The following is a 14,670-nucleotide window of genomic DNA, read 5'->3' on the forward strand; positions in this document are numbered from 1 at the left end:
ATATGGAAGAGTAAATAACCCAGAATAGTTTCAAGACATGTTAAAAGTTGTGTTAAAGATCATACAATTTCAAAATCATTTAAAATAAAATTAAAATTTTAAAAAGCAGCTCTCCCGATTTTGATTAAAAAAATATTTTTTTAGAAGTTATTAATAGACATTATTATAAAACAATTTTCTTGATTTCTGATTTCGTAAACGACTTAAATGATTTCAACAAAAAAGCTCCCAAGAAATCGTTCTGGATATCAAAATAAGGAAAAATTATGAAAACTCGTTTAAAAAAAATTGAAATTTTTTTGAAAAATCAATGGCCTAAAATGTACAGTAAATTTATTGAAGATAACTTCAATTTAAAAACTCTCGGCTTTAATCTCTGAAATACGAGCAATTACTCTGCAATCCGACTCAAGACAAAGAAAACGCTAAAGATGTATGATATTTGATAAAAACAAAAACCAAACGGGGTCATTTTTGTTTCTTTCAGTGTAGTTTTACATGTTCATACTAAGAAAGGTCGACAAAAAAATCATTGACGTGATGAGAGGAACATACTTTATTGTTGTTGTTATATTATTCTTTTTCGGCAAATACGATCTTTTTCGAAAGGGCTTAATGGATGCAGCTGAATGACTAATATTATGTAGATACACATGATGTACCTACATATTTAAATTAATCCATGTGTGTAATTTAATATGTGAAGTCACTATATGGTGTGGGCATATCAACCGACACGACACGATGACGACGCACGATGAAACGGACGGCCGGCACCGGCACAGACAAATGAAATGACACCTATATCCGGCTTTGGCCTTGAAAAAAATACATATATTCTTTTATATTTTCTTTTGTGCTTGTCTTGTTTGAAATTCACTTTTGTTTTATTTATTTATTTATATATATTTTTTTTGAAAGCATGTTGCTCAGCTTAGCTCTTAAGTGACGATAAGTGCAATGTCGTGGGTGTGTTTGTTTATCTTTTTATTTAGGGTGCCACCCTCCTTTTTCCATTCTATGATCTATTTTTTAATGTACAAATATATGTTGGGAAAATCAGTTCTTATTAAGTTGGATTTAGAAAATAGTTTCCATAGAAGACACACTTGGTTGTGTAGTTGACATCAAATACGAGTGAGTACTTACATTATGTTTATGCACGAACACGAACATATGTCGAGTATAATGAAAAATTATGTCAATGTCAATGGATTTTAGCTTGAATTTTACACAAGCTAGATAATTTGGTTAAAGAAAGGCTTGGGAATATTTTACATTTAAAAGCGGTTTTTTACTCAAGGAAAACATAAAAATAGATCTGACTAATGACAAGATTTTAAACCTCAAAAAATTTGCAAACTATAAAATCAGAGTAAACATTTTAAAATGTCAAAGATCTTCTATTCTTAACCTTAGAGATGCAAAAATAAAATTTGTTAATTTATTCGTCCCACAAATTCTCAATCTAATTAAATCATCATACTGACATTTAATTTTATTTGACTTCCTCCAAAAATATAACCACAAATCAATTTTTCAAGTCACTTGAATTTTTAATTTAAAAGACAAATGCAAATTTAACTTTTCTGAGAACTATTTTTATATTTTTTAATACCAAAACAAAAAAGAAATCTTTCAAAAATTAAACCCAAGTTGGGTAAGAAAACAAAAATAAGTTAATTTGGCGAAAGTGCTCTAATATAAGATTTCATTAAAAATAAAAAAAGGTAAAGCACACAATCAAAGTTTGTTGTCTTCATGAAAAATTATATCAATTTTGTACTTATACTTACTTCTATCTCGTTAGAATGAGCAATCATAATTTAATGTGTTACTTGAATGCTTATGCCCATTGAGGTCAAAATAAAACTAACAACATAATTAAGAAAAATGAAGGAGGATTTTTGGTAACTTTTCCCTAAATCAGCAAATAGAACCAATTTAACACGGTATGAAAATATGAAAACATTTAGGTACTGCAAGATGTGGACTTTATGGTTTACTTGGTTTTGACCAACTTATACAAAGCATATAAAAAATAAATATAGGTAATCGTAATTTCGTGATTCAATGTTCTTCGGATTGTATATTAATACTGTAGAATTTCAATTATTTTATTTTAAGAATATATTTGGTTTTCTGTCCAATGGAGATCTGCTTAAATAGTTCCAGTTTCTCAAAAAGTCAAACTCAAAAAAACAAAAATAAAACATAACTTAACCATTGTCACGGGTGGGACACTTGCACAATGAATTTATTGTATTTTTTTCAAATTCTACGCCTAACTCTAACACTTACAATGAAATAAGTTGATTTATAAACCCGGAGAAAGAAAAATATATCGATTTCATTATTTTTGAAAAAAGAGGGTGTTTTCTACGGTTGGGACAAGATATAATGGATTTCTAGGTGGGGAATTAGCTTCCAGTATCTCTGCAAATCTGTTTCTATTTTTTTTTTTTTCAAATTCTTCGATTAAATAAAGAAAACATTCGTAGATTCTATAGTCAAAAAGCGAATTAGTTAATGTCACGGGTGGGACAACTATTTGTCACGACTTTCAAAAATTCAAAAAAAAATCAATGTTTTTAATAATTAAAAGAACAATTTAATTATAAAAGAGACTTTAGATTACATTTTATCGTATTTACACATTAACCTTATTCGTTATTTTATAACTTCATTAAATCTCTTAACCTTTTGTTGCCCGTAGCAATTTTTTTCTCAGAAAACTTAAAAAAACGTTGAAAAAACTTTAAATATTTCTTGAATATAGCGCCAGAAAAAAATATATCCATTGCACTAGTAAATATCATTATATTAGTAAACTTCTGAGTTAGGTATTTGCTGATATATTTAATTGGAATAAAAAGTAAAAAAAATAAGGTTTAAAAGGTGGTTTCTTATAGTAACCACCGGAAAACAAAGGGTTAAATAACAACATTTCCTTCCGGGCTATAAGCTAATTTCAGATTTATACACATCATATGTCAATCAATTTATTTATCTAAGTCATTTGTCAAGTTCTTTCCATGTGTCCTATAAATTATTCTTGATAAAACCCTCCTCCTATATTCAAAGACATAAATCCTCGATAAGCTTACTATATCCTGTAAAAAAGCTTCAGCTTTAGGATGTAGAAGTAGATACATTCATTCATGCACTCTTATCCCTACTCCCTTTCCTTATTTCTTTTCATGTAACTTTATCTTCTATGAATTTTCCCTCGTACATTCAAAAGATGTGGCCCAAACAAACTTCATGAATATTTAAATTAATAAACATAATCTCAGCAGGTCCCAGAAACATTTTATTAAAAAAAAAAAAAATAATAATAATAATAATAAGCAGAAATCTTATCCCAAGGACCTTCTGCTTATCTCTCCATCTATATTTAAAATATTATATTTCTTTTGAAAATTCAATTCTATATAATAATGCAACTTTAACTCTCCTATCTTTTCATAGAGCAAAACTAACTTTTCCACATTCCTTAAACGCAATACCACTAAACTGGAACTAGAGAACTTTGCCATGTGCTGAATCAGCATGAGATGCGGCCTCTAACTATAATAATTTTACATCTTTTCAACAAAATCGAGTGTCGTTATGAAGGTATACCTATAGAATACCTACCTACTTATAACCAAGCCCTGTCTGTTTCTATTTTGTGCTCTGCATTTCTAAAATGCAATACGATCTACGCGTCATTGAAGTTCAATCCCAGAAGTTGTCACTAAAAATAGAGTCATTCCTCGATGTGACTTGGCTTGCTTGCTTGCCTGCCTCAAGCTGTGCCTATAGTTAATTTCTTTTCATAAAATAAGGTTCTATTTTTTTTTATTTATTTTGCAAAAAAAAAATTAATGACTAGACCAAGTCGCAAGGTCTGGTTGCTTTCTAGGAAGTAAATTAGAAAACAGTTCTTCTAGAAAAATATTTTTTTTTGCTTAATACCCATCCCTGAAATTCAAATATATGTGTAAATACCTACCCCGACTAAAAATTTTGGCTCTTTAAAGCTTCTATAATGCTTTTTTTTTGCTCCTGTAAAGCTTTATAGAAGCAAAATTGTTAGATGGGACAATCTTCGTCGGTTCAATTTTTCCTATGAACACATAACCTACCCTTAGAAATTTCAATATTACTTTACAAGTAGAGATATAATATCTCATGGATATTATGTCTGTCTGGCGATGTCTCGCAGCGGCCGGCTTGTTGTAATGGTTGTGGTAGTTAGTAGCAGTTGGTACGAATAGTATCAACTCGTGTGACATATTTGGTGAATGCAAGTTTTTCCACTTCGTCAGTTATTGTGGAATAATAGTTGTGGGGACTAGAGAGAGATACAAACGTTTTGTTTTTGTTTGTGTTTTGTGCTGTATTCTTGGATTAGGAAACAGACATTGTTATGAGCTAGAAGGTTATTCTTTTTTTGTTTTTTTTTGTAATTCTCTTTGGGGTTTCGTTTTTGTTTTATGACCTTTAATTGTCGGCACGGTTTGGTTCATGGTATTGGAAAGAATCCGTGTTGACATTTTGTATACACATCAGTAAGTTGGTTTTACGTTCTTACCTATTATCATGTGAACCCTGAAGCTTATAATGCGATTATGTTTTTTTGTTTTTTCTTTTTTTTACATACTGACTGTGAACTGAAATATCAAACAATACTTTGTTATTTGAGATTCGGAAGTAATATTATGAAGTTTAACTATGTGTAGGGAAAGTTTTGTATTCTCATAAAAATTCCAACTATAAATTTCAAATAACCATAACCATTCACGACTCTCAAGCCATTCAAGCCATTGCGGTGTTATCAAGAATCAAAGTGTAAAGTATCTTGCCAAATGGGTATGTAAACCAGTGGAAAAGCGAAATAAAAACAAATATATTTCAAACTTAACTTGCGACCGCAATCCGAATAAATGAACATATCATTTAGGTGTCATATTGAATGATTTTAACTTTATTTTTCGATATACTTGCCAAAGAGTTCAGTCAATCGGGAATATCTGTGACGTAAGCTAAGTTTGGATGCAGTATAGTATAAATCTTAGCCTGCGTTTTATTTCCGCCATTAAAAAAAAAAACGCGTTAGTCTTAATGTTTCGAGAACGACTTTGGCTGCACAGAAAATTTGGAGGGACCCTTTTGATAGTCATCTTTCAATCACAAGAGCACTGAACAATCAAAATCAGCCGAAGACATACACTTACAGACAACTATTAAGGAAACTCCTCCAAAGGAGTGTGGAGTAGGTAAACTACAGTGCCCCAATATTATGCTCCGTAACTCCATTCAAAACTACAACAACACACAGTTTCAGAAGTAACTGAAGTCAGTAAAACCCGGTACAGATGCTTTAAATTGTTGAGAAGCTTCTACATCGCAGGAAAAAGGAGAAGAAGCCCACTTCGAAAGCAACTTCACGCCGAACCCTTTCGCAGACCCAGGCTTCTAAGAAAAAGTTGGAGTGCCTTTGGGGAATAAAAGGAAAAATCAGTCAATTAGCTGGAAACTGTAGAAGTATCACATTGAAACCTTCAGATGGAACTAAATTGCCAGCCAAACGCAACGCTAAGTATTTTGAAATCTTTTTTAACGAAATTCTAAGATTCAACAATTATTCATTTTTGGTTCTTAGAAAAGCTTAGAAAAGCCTTAGAAAAGCCTTCCACAACTTCATTTATACAGGTTTTTTTTTTTGTAATGTCGAAATCGAAAGCTGATAATAATCAATATCAATCAATAACCATAAACATTGCAGTTGCACATGGGTCAAAGGAAGGAAGTTTCTATTCAAAATTTTTCACATCGGACCAAACTCCCTATCGTCGAAATTTTTCGCCAGAAGAATTGAATTTTTAAGAGTTTTCCACCTCTGTCCTTATTCATGCAATAGGAAAAGAACGGAACTGGCAATTATCTTGCAAGTAGTTGATCAGGTACATTATCACCTGCATCTTCTTCAATTCGATCACGAAATTGAGATCTGACAAGAAGAAGCTACCAATCTTCTAGAGAAAGACATTTCGAATTGAAGCTGGGATACAGTACGAAAGGTTTTACAAAGTATAAAACATCCCACAAATTGAAAGATATCGCCTCCAATCTAGCAAGGGACAACCTTGATAATCCTATAAGCTAAGGATCAATTCAATGAGAGGTTGATAAACCCCAATGATGAAGAAGGCATCCGATTTTATATGCTGACGCTAGGCCAATACACTATCGAGGTTGAAAATTATTTAATAGTTTAGTTGTTCGTTTTGGAGTTCAATAACACTGGTCGGCAACGGATATAGAGCAAGAACCAAACCCTACTTTTCGAGAGGAATTTTGTGTGCTGAGTCCGAATCTGAAGTCAAAATTTCACTGGCACGTCACGTTTTTGAAATAATTGAATATTAATAGGTCAAAAACGCGTGTTTTTGGGTACATTTGGCATCGAATTACATCACCGTTAATTTTTTTTTGTAAAACTACTTTTGCAATCTCAAAACGCCATATCAACACGTCCTAAAGGTATTTATATTTTTTTCAAAATTATTTTTTTTCTCAAAGATATTTAAAAAAGAAATTTTTGATAGATATCTCAAAATCTTGATTATTTTTTTCAAAGTAATAAATGGTTTTTTGAATCAAATTCCATCTTGCGTCTTCTGATTTGGACTTATAAAGAGCAATATATTACGGAAAATATATATTTTTGACTAAACATAAAAACATCACCGTTAATTTTTTTTTGTAAAACTACTTTTGCAATCTCAAAACGCCATATCAACACGTCCTAAAGGTATTTATATTTTTTTCAAAATTATTTTTTTTCTCAAAGATATTTAAAAAAGAAATTTTTGATAGATATCTCAAAATCTTGATTATTTTTTTCAAAGTAATAAATGGTTTTTTGAATCAAATTCCATCTTGCGTCTTCTGATTTGGACTTATAAAGAGCAATATATTACGGAAAATATATATTTTTGACTAAACATAAAAAAAAAACTCAATTAAAAATTAGTTTTTGAAGCTTTATAGCGAAAATAGTGATGAGTATAGCTCAAAAACTAGACGTGATAAAAAAAATCTGTAAACAGTTTTGAATTCAGCACACTAAAGTCAATCAAAATCACCTTATAAAGTTCTTGCTCCCGACTTTTTTTAGTTTTTTGTCGACCAGTGTAATTAAATCATAGAAAACATGCCCAAGCACTGAACTGATTTGCCACAATATATCACGGGACAGTCATTTCACAACAAAACCCTTTAGCAGACTCAAACTCTTAAAATATGTTTAATTAACTTTAAGACTATCGACATGTGTCAATGAACCATAATAATTTTCCACACTATGATTTCCTTATAAACATACAAAGATATATGAATATGTATGTAATTTCAACACAACCAAAAATAAAACATCCCTTTTGCATACTAATGAGAAGGGAAAAACTAATTACTTTTAAGCTGAGCAGAGAGGCTAAAAACCAGAGAGAAATAAAAAATGGAAAATCTCTCGAATATTCCAAATATTCATCACTCTCTTTTTTATTTTCTTCTTTTTTAAAAGTACAAAACTCATTTGTTTCAATTTTCCCCTTTTTAACACGTTTCTCTGTAAAAAAAAAAAGAAAAGGCAATCAGCCAAAAAACAGATTTTTTCAAATAAACCAAAAAAAAGAGAAACAAATCCTTCAGATGTTTCTGGAACATTGCCAACTGGAGCATTGCCTTTTTCACCAGATTGCACTCGTCCTGGTTTTGTAGATAAAAATCAACTCAACTTTCACAGAAAAAAAAAAAAAACAACTACAACTTTAGAATGCACACACAAAAGTCACTTGCGAAAATGTAATCAATAAACCAACTGGTTTAATGTGACACTATTCAACCCCAATTAGCAAACCCCCCTCGACCACTTAAATACCCATCCTTAAGTCCAACTGTCGATATCAAATCCAGAACAACCGTTTTCGCTTACATTTCGTATTTTGATTAAATTCTATTTTCCCCCCTTCTTCGAAACAGTGGAATGTTTTTATAAAATTATGGAATAAATTGTAAAATGTGTGTCTTTTTTTTTATTTTTAAAGAGAGCACTAAATTCGAGATTGATAAAAAACTTAAAATTATGTACGTTTGTACGTAGCTATGCATCATTTATTTTTTTTAATTTTCTCGAGTTTTTCATTTTACCCTTTTATATAGCACGACCAAGACCATTCAAAATAAAATGCACAACTGGGTCGCACGAACTTGCTCTTAGAGTTCAAGTTGCTTAAGTTTTTAAGACTTTTTATATAGAAACTTGGGAAATGTAGGTAGGTATAAAATTCATTTTTCAAAAAAATATAACAATATCTGAAATATAATCGCCCCACAAAACAAGTACGCAGTTTTATTTGATATATTAAGGTGCATTTTTAGAAAAAAAAATTTCAAAATCGTTAGAGCCGTTTTTTAAAAAACTAATTTTTTATAAATAATTTTTTGAAAAAAAAGTTTTAAAATAAAATTGGTATGCCATTTTGTAGAAATCACTAATCAACATCTAAAAACAAAATTTCAAAAAAATTCAATGTCCCGTTTTAGAAAATTTGATTTTTCAAAAAAATATTTTCAAATTTTTTTTTAAATCCAAAAATTATTTTTTTTCAAAATTTTATTTTTGGCTTATATTTAAAGTATATAAATGCTTTTGTATAAAAAAATTTCGTTGAAATACAATATGCAGTTTTGCAGAAAATCAGATTTGAAAAAAGCGGTCCTATGGCAGGTACCGTTAATAATGATTTTCAAAAAATTTTTTTTTCTTCAAAATCGTTGGAGCCGTTTTCGTGAAATTAAACTTTTCCGAAATTTTTGTATGACAGGTACCGTTATTTTTGGACCAAAAAAATTCATTCCAAAAACCCCTCTGGAGAGCCTCTAAAAAATGCTACATACCAAGTTTGAAGTCAATCGGTCCATCCGTTCAGGCTGAAGCTCCTTATACAGACAGACTGACAGACAGACGGACTTCTGGGACCCAATTTTTTGGCTTGTCTACCATCGTAATGTCATGGAAAAATGTTATCTCAACTTTTTTTTTTGTACGAATGCATAACTTGATATATGGTACCTATATCGCAAGTAAAAACAAGTGAAACCGAACAAGTCAATTTCAAAATTATTAGAAAAGTATTTTTCGATAACCCGATTTAAAGAGTTTATATAAAAGTGTAAGAAAGAACCATGGACAAGAAGTGTATTAATCCAAGCAAACAATCAAAAGAACATAACATTTAACTCTCTTACACTTTATTTTTTTTGTTTTTATATTCCTACAAAATTATGATTTATCATAATTGTTCGAAAAGATGTTTTGATAACTGTTGATAACTGATGCACTACCTCAATTCATAACTCCTTTCTTGAAAAATGAATTGCAAGTATTGCGATAAGAGTCTATTTATATTATTGAACATTTGCTGTCTTCTACGTTATCGAAAATGTCAAAAAGTTAGTACTCACGGTGAATATTAATTTTATTCCTTGTATATTGTTAAGGCGAACAATTGAAAAAAGTCCATTGATTTATTTGAAAAATTTGTAGGCATCTGGCGAAATTCAATTTTAAGTCATATTTTCGCTGTAAGAAATTTAATTATGTAGGTTAAAGACTGCGGAAGTACCCCGTGACGCAATGGTAAGTACGATGGACTTTTTTTTTTTCATTTATTAACTGAAGTTCCTGCATCCGCTAGGCCCGTTATAAAGGGTCAAAGGTCACAATTTGTCTTATTTCGAAAACGGTAGGTTTTTAATAAAAATTATGTCCTACAAACTGGTAGCAAAGCTTATTTTACAAAAAAAAATTCATATAAAGTTTTTTTTATATCACTAACCGTTTGGTCATTATAGTCAAGCGCAAATTTGTCCATGAATGAGATAAGTTTTTGGCGACATTTAAAAAAATTAAGAGATAATTTAGTGCAGTTTAAGTCACTTTGGAATTTTTTGGTAGGTTAATTTATGGATATTTTTCTTAGATTTAGATACTTTTCTTAATAAGCAAGGATTAAATATGTAATGGAAGGTTGCACTGTTAAATCGTATGTAGAACTTGATGCGTCACACGTATAGGGATAGACTTTAAGTACAAAAATAATTGCAATTGCAATAGTAGCGCTTTTCTTCATAAGAATTTTTTTAACACTCAAGTATTCATTAGATATTTCTGATACTTAATTAATTTCCTAGACATAGCCAAACTTATGAAAATGCCAAAATGCTGAAATTTTTCAACAAAGTGCATAAACCTCGCACTAGCTTGGTTAGGACTTTTAAGCCCTTTGTACATTAGAGCGACTAACGAATGAGCGAATGAACACACAAATGAAATTTAATGTATTTCTTAAGTAAATTTTTTAACAAAAACTGTTGTTTATATTTTCAAAAAAAAAAAAATAGGTACATTTTTATTTCTTAAATAAGTAAAATAGGAAAAAAACATTTTAATTCGTTACGACCTGCTTTTTCATATTTGAGAAATTAAAATGTAGTTTTGAACTAACAGTTTGACGTGTTCGAAAACCTGAATTTTCAATTAGTAATAAATTTACTTCCTATGTATATTTTATGTTATTACTTATTATTCTATATTTTAATAATTCCTATTTTATGTATTTAGAGAGTGGGCATTTTTTTCCATTGGTGTAACACATCGAGACATACATCAAATGAAAAGTCTCGATGAGTGTACTATTTTTTTGTATGGGCACAAGTCTGTATCTCGCTCATTGAGATCTTTCATCTAATGTGTGTCTCAATGTGTTACACCAATGAGCCACGTCCCATACAAAAGTGCCCAGTTTCCTTTGCCGAAAATATTCAAGTTTTTTTTTTGTTTTTTTTTTTTTGAGATAGGACAAAGGTTTAAAATAATAATGGTAGACAACATTGAGCTTAACAAACTTTTCATACTAAATTGTTTGGTAATTTGATAGCAGCACAAAAAACACATCCAAATCATCTAAATTTTATTTATAATTTTTGGTTGTACCTAAACACCAAAAATTCTATGTTTTAGACAGTTAACTTACAAGGACCATATGGTTGATACATTTTCAAAATAGCAGAACAAGCTAATTTTAATTACTATACTTATCTACATGGGTACCGAAAAAGTAAAAAAAAATATATTTTTTTGTTTATAGTTTATTTGTTTATAGATACTCCATATAAAAAAGAATATTAAACTATCAAATTCATATCATCTAATAATGTTTGTTAAAGGTATCTACAAAAGTTCAATAAACTATTAAAAATCGATATTTTAAGGGGTAGTCTCTGATATTTTTTTTTATTACAAATAAACCAATTTTATTTTTTTTTTGTTCCTTAGGAATGTTAAAGATTATCCCACTGTTTATCCTCCGTTACACTTCACACACATAATTCCAATCAATTAGATTCAGTACCTACAATATATCAACCACAAAAACCGCGTGTCAGCCGGTCAACATCACAACCACAATTATTTAAAGTCAACAACATATCTCCATATATTTAACACCCTTAACCCTCATTCTCATCCCCCACAACAACGCAACCACTTGAAATTAAATATTTAGAAAAATTAAATCGACAATTTTATACAAGCAAACATATGTGGCAAAAAAAAATAAAAAAAAAATTTATAAAACCTCTCCTTGGTTTGTATATCTATTTGAAACAATGGAATTCAATCAATATCAAGTTCAAATGCGGTTAATAATTCCGTTTATCCCGCTGCTTGTATAGCAGCAGCAACTACTATAAACCATATGCGTTGCGAATGAAGCAATTTAATCGCCCCGAGCTGAGACTAATAGAAGAACGTTGTATACCGCACCGCATCGCGCAACGGATATAATAAATTAAGACCGATTCTCCGACGACGACCGCAGAAAAAATAACGATGCAAAATTCCCGTCCCGTAATTTTTCAATTTTCTCATTGAACTAGAAAGTACCATCTACGAGCTATGTCGTATATAGTCGACATATTGTTGGATCTCATTGGATGAAAACAGACGGACGACCGACGTCGATTCGACTAAACTGCGTATGGGAAGGTATACAGATAGAAATACTGGAGAGTATCTTATATCTTTTGTATCCCATGGAGCTCTAGCTATAGCTCAAAACCTAAAACCATGATGGTGGATCTAATATGGCGCGGCGGCTGGTTGCAATTGCAGATGAAGATAATGAAGATAGAAACAGTTAATGCCACCTTTTGTTGTTGCGTCTGGCTTTGGGTTAGTTTTGTATAGTTACTGTACGCGGTGACCTACATTTACGAGATGGCCCATTGCAGTAACCGTGGCATCGATTTTCTGCTTCGCATGCAATCCAAAACACCCAACAACAACAACATGAAAAATAAAACACACTCAAAAGCAAGAAAACACACTTTGCTCTACTTACTCCTTGAACCGTTTTATAATTTTTATATCCACAAAAAGTTTATATCTATAGCTAAGGGTTGTATAGCTTGTTTAGATGTTATCCCAAAATTTTAGCAGAGTATGCTCCCGGCAGCAGCACGGAGATTATAGCGGAATAAAAATTTGGATCGGTTCGCGTGAGATAACAGCTGCACTAAAACTGCACCCAAAAAAAATTCTATGATGTGAAATTAGTTGACTTTTGTCTACGATATTTACGATATGACGCCCAGAGAGAGTGACGAAGCTGAAAAAAGCTTTTGAAATGATTTGCAGCGATGCGCAGAATCAAAATGTGAATAAAAACAACAAAAAATAGAAACAAAAGTTTCGGTTCACGTGCTGGCAATACAAAAAAATACCTCACTTGATTCACTTCATCTATACTCTCGCTGAACACTCACCCTCCGCGTCCTACCTCAAAAAACACACAATTCCACATTAAACTCCCAAACACAACCTAATAAACGCGGCGATGGGGAAGGTCAACAAGTTTTTTTAAGAAGGGTTGGTTGTGAAATGACGTTCTTTGTTTTTATTCATTTCAGAGAGCACAATGTTGGGGTGGTGTAAAAAGGTAATCATCCGAACGTGCTTTTGTGTCAGCTTCCGGTACAATTAGCACTTTGGTTACTACTACGAGTTTATTCTACAGAGCGTACAATAAAAAAAAAGAGTCAAAGAGGGATGAATTGGGGGTTTATTTTAAATTTTAATACCTCTCAATCGTTGTTGCAGTAGATGTGTGAAAGTTTTTTTTGTGTATGCTTTTATTTTTTGTGCTTTTTGAAAAGGGGTTGTTGCTCATAGGGAGAATATAAAGTTATGTTATTTAAATGGAAATTCAGCAGGGTGCATGTTTAACAGTCAGATTGGCCGAGCGGTCTAAGGCGCCAGATTTAAGCTCTGGTTCCCGAGAGGGAGCGTGGGTTCGAACCCCACATCTGACATTACTTTTTTTTTAAAGCGAATGAGGATAAATAAATAAAATGAATTAATATAGTCAATGTACTTTGTGAGGTTGTTGAAGGCAAAACCTTTTTAATTTGTCTGTAAGTATGACTCGTTATGAACGTAAATCGTAAACACACTGATGAAACCATGTTTTGGAGTCCAGGCTTGTTTACAAGATTCACTTGAAAGATTGATGTTCTATTTTATTGGGTAAAATATAGCATACAAATTTTTAATCTAATAAAAGTGAAATAAAGGAGAATAACCACCGTCCATTAAAATAAGACACATTGTGTTCATATGTACCCCGAAAAGACACAATCGTAGAAAAAAAATCTATTATTTTTTTTTTTATTTATTTATTTTTTTTATTTTGTTTATTATTATTTTTTTTTTTTTTTTTATTTATTTTTGTTTTTTTTTTATTAATTTTTTTTTTTTTGTATTTTATTTATTATTTTTTTGTTTGTATTTTATTTTTTTTTTTTTATTTTTTATTTTATTTATTATTATTTTTTTTTTGTATTTTATTTATTATCATTTTTTTTTTTTTTGTATTTTATTTATTTTTTTTTTAAATTTTTTATTTTTTATTTATTTTTGTTTTTATTTTTTTACCGACTTCGAAAAAGGAGGAGGTATTCAATTCGTCTATATATATTTTTTTTTTATATATTTTTTGTGTTTGTTACCTCATAACTTTGGACTAAGTGAACCAAATTTGATAATTCTTTTTGTATTGGAAAGATGGTACCTGCAGTGTGGTCCCATTTTAATTTCGTTCAGTTCTGGCCATAGAAACTATACGAAAACCCATAAAACCTGATCAATGGAAGTCGGTTTTGTTTTTTGATAAAAATGATTATTTTTTTTTATTTTCATATTTTTTTTATACATTGTTTTATTCATATTTTTCATAAAACCGGAATAGCCCCCCAGAGAAATATTTTTTTTTTTAAATTGTAGGACCCATTTTTTAAGAAAATCGTTTTTTTGTTTTAGTTTCAGAAAAAAAGTTGGTGTGACATTAAAGAGGAAATATTAATGGACACACAAAAACAAAATTTCATTTGTGTGTTTGCCAAAAATAGATTTTTCGAAAATTTGATTTTTCAAAAAAAGAAATTAAAGGACCCCGCACATTTTGTATGGGAAGTGGCCCTCGGTGAAATTGTCTGAAATTTTAGTATGTTGTTCTCTTGAAGCTCTTGATCAAAATTCGATATGGGCAGAAAGTAAAA

The 14,670-nt window shown here is 30.5% G+C and overlaps 1 protein-coding gene and 1 non-coding gene across 7 annotated transcripts in view; one reads left to right on the top strand and one right to left on the bottom strand.

Annotated features, from left to right (window-relative positions):
- The window catches only part of LOC129917122 (myosin heavy chain 95F), a 40,880-nt gene extending 28,237 nt beyond the window's left edge, over nt 1–12,643 (bottom strand). For 3 of the 6 annotated variants that reach the window (XM_055997481.1, XM_055997480.1, XM_055997477.1), the window contains exon 1: nt 12,456–12,641. In XM_055997481.1, the coding sequence (XP_055853456.1) occupies nt 12,456 (1 nt within the window). In that variant the 5' untranslated portion in view covers nt 12,457–12,641. Of the gene's footprint in view, nt 1–12,455 lie in introns of all 6 variants that reach the window. The other 3 variants (XR_008772590.1, XR_008772591.1, XM_055997479.1) reach the window with 3 other exon arrangements.
- Nucleotides 12,644–13,341: 698 nt separating this feature from the next.
- On the top strand, nt 13,342–13,425 carry Trnal-uaa (transfer RNA leucine (anticodon UAA)). The gene has a single exon. It is a non-coding gene; the product is annotated as a tRNA-Leu (tRNA).
- The last annotated feature ends 1,245 nt before the right edge of the window (nt 13,426–14,670 follow it).

Source organism: Episyrphus balteatus, chromosome 3, assembly GCF_945859705.1.
Source record: "Episyrphus balteatus chromosome 3, idEpiBalt1.1, whole genome shotgun sequence".
Lineage (NCBI taxonomy): Eukaryota > Metazoa > Arthropoda > Insecta > Diptera > Syrphidae > Episyrphus > Episyrphus balteatus.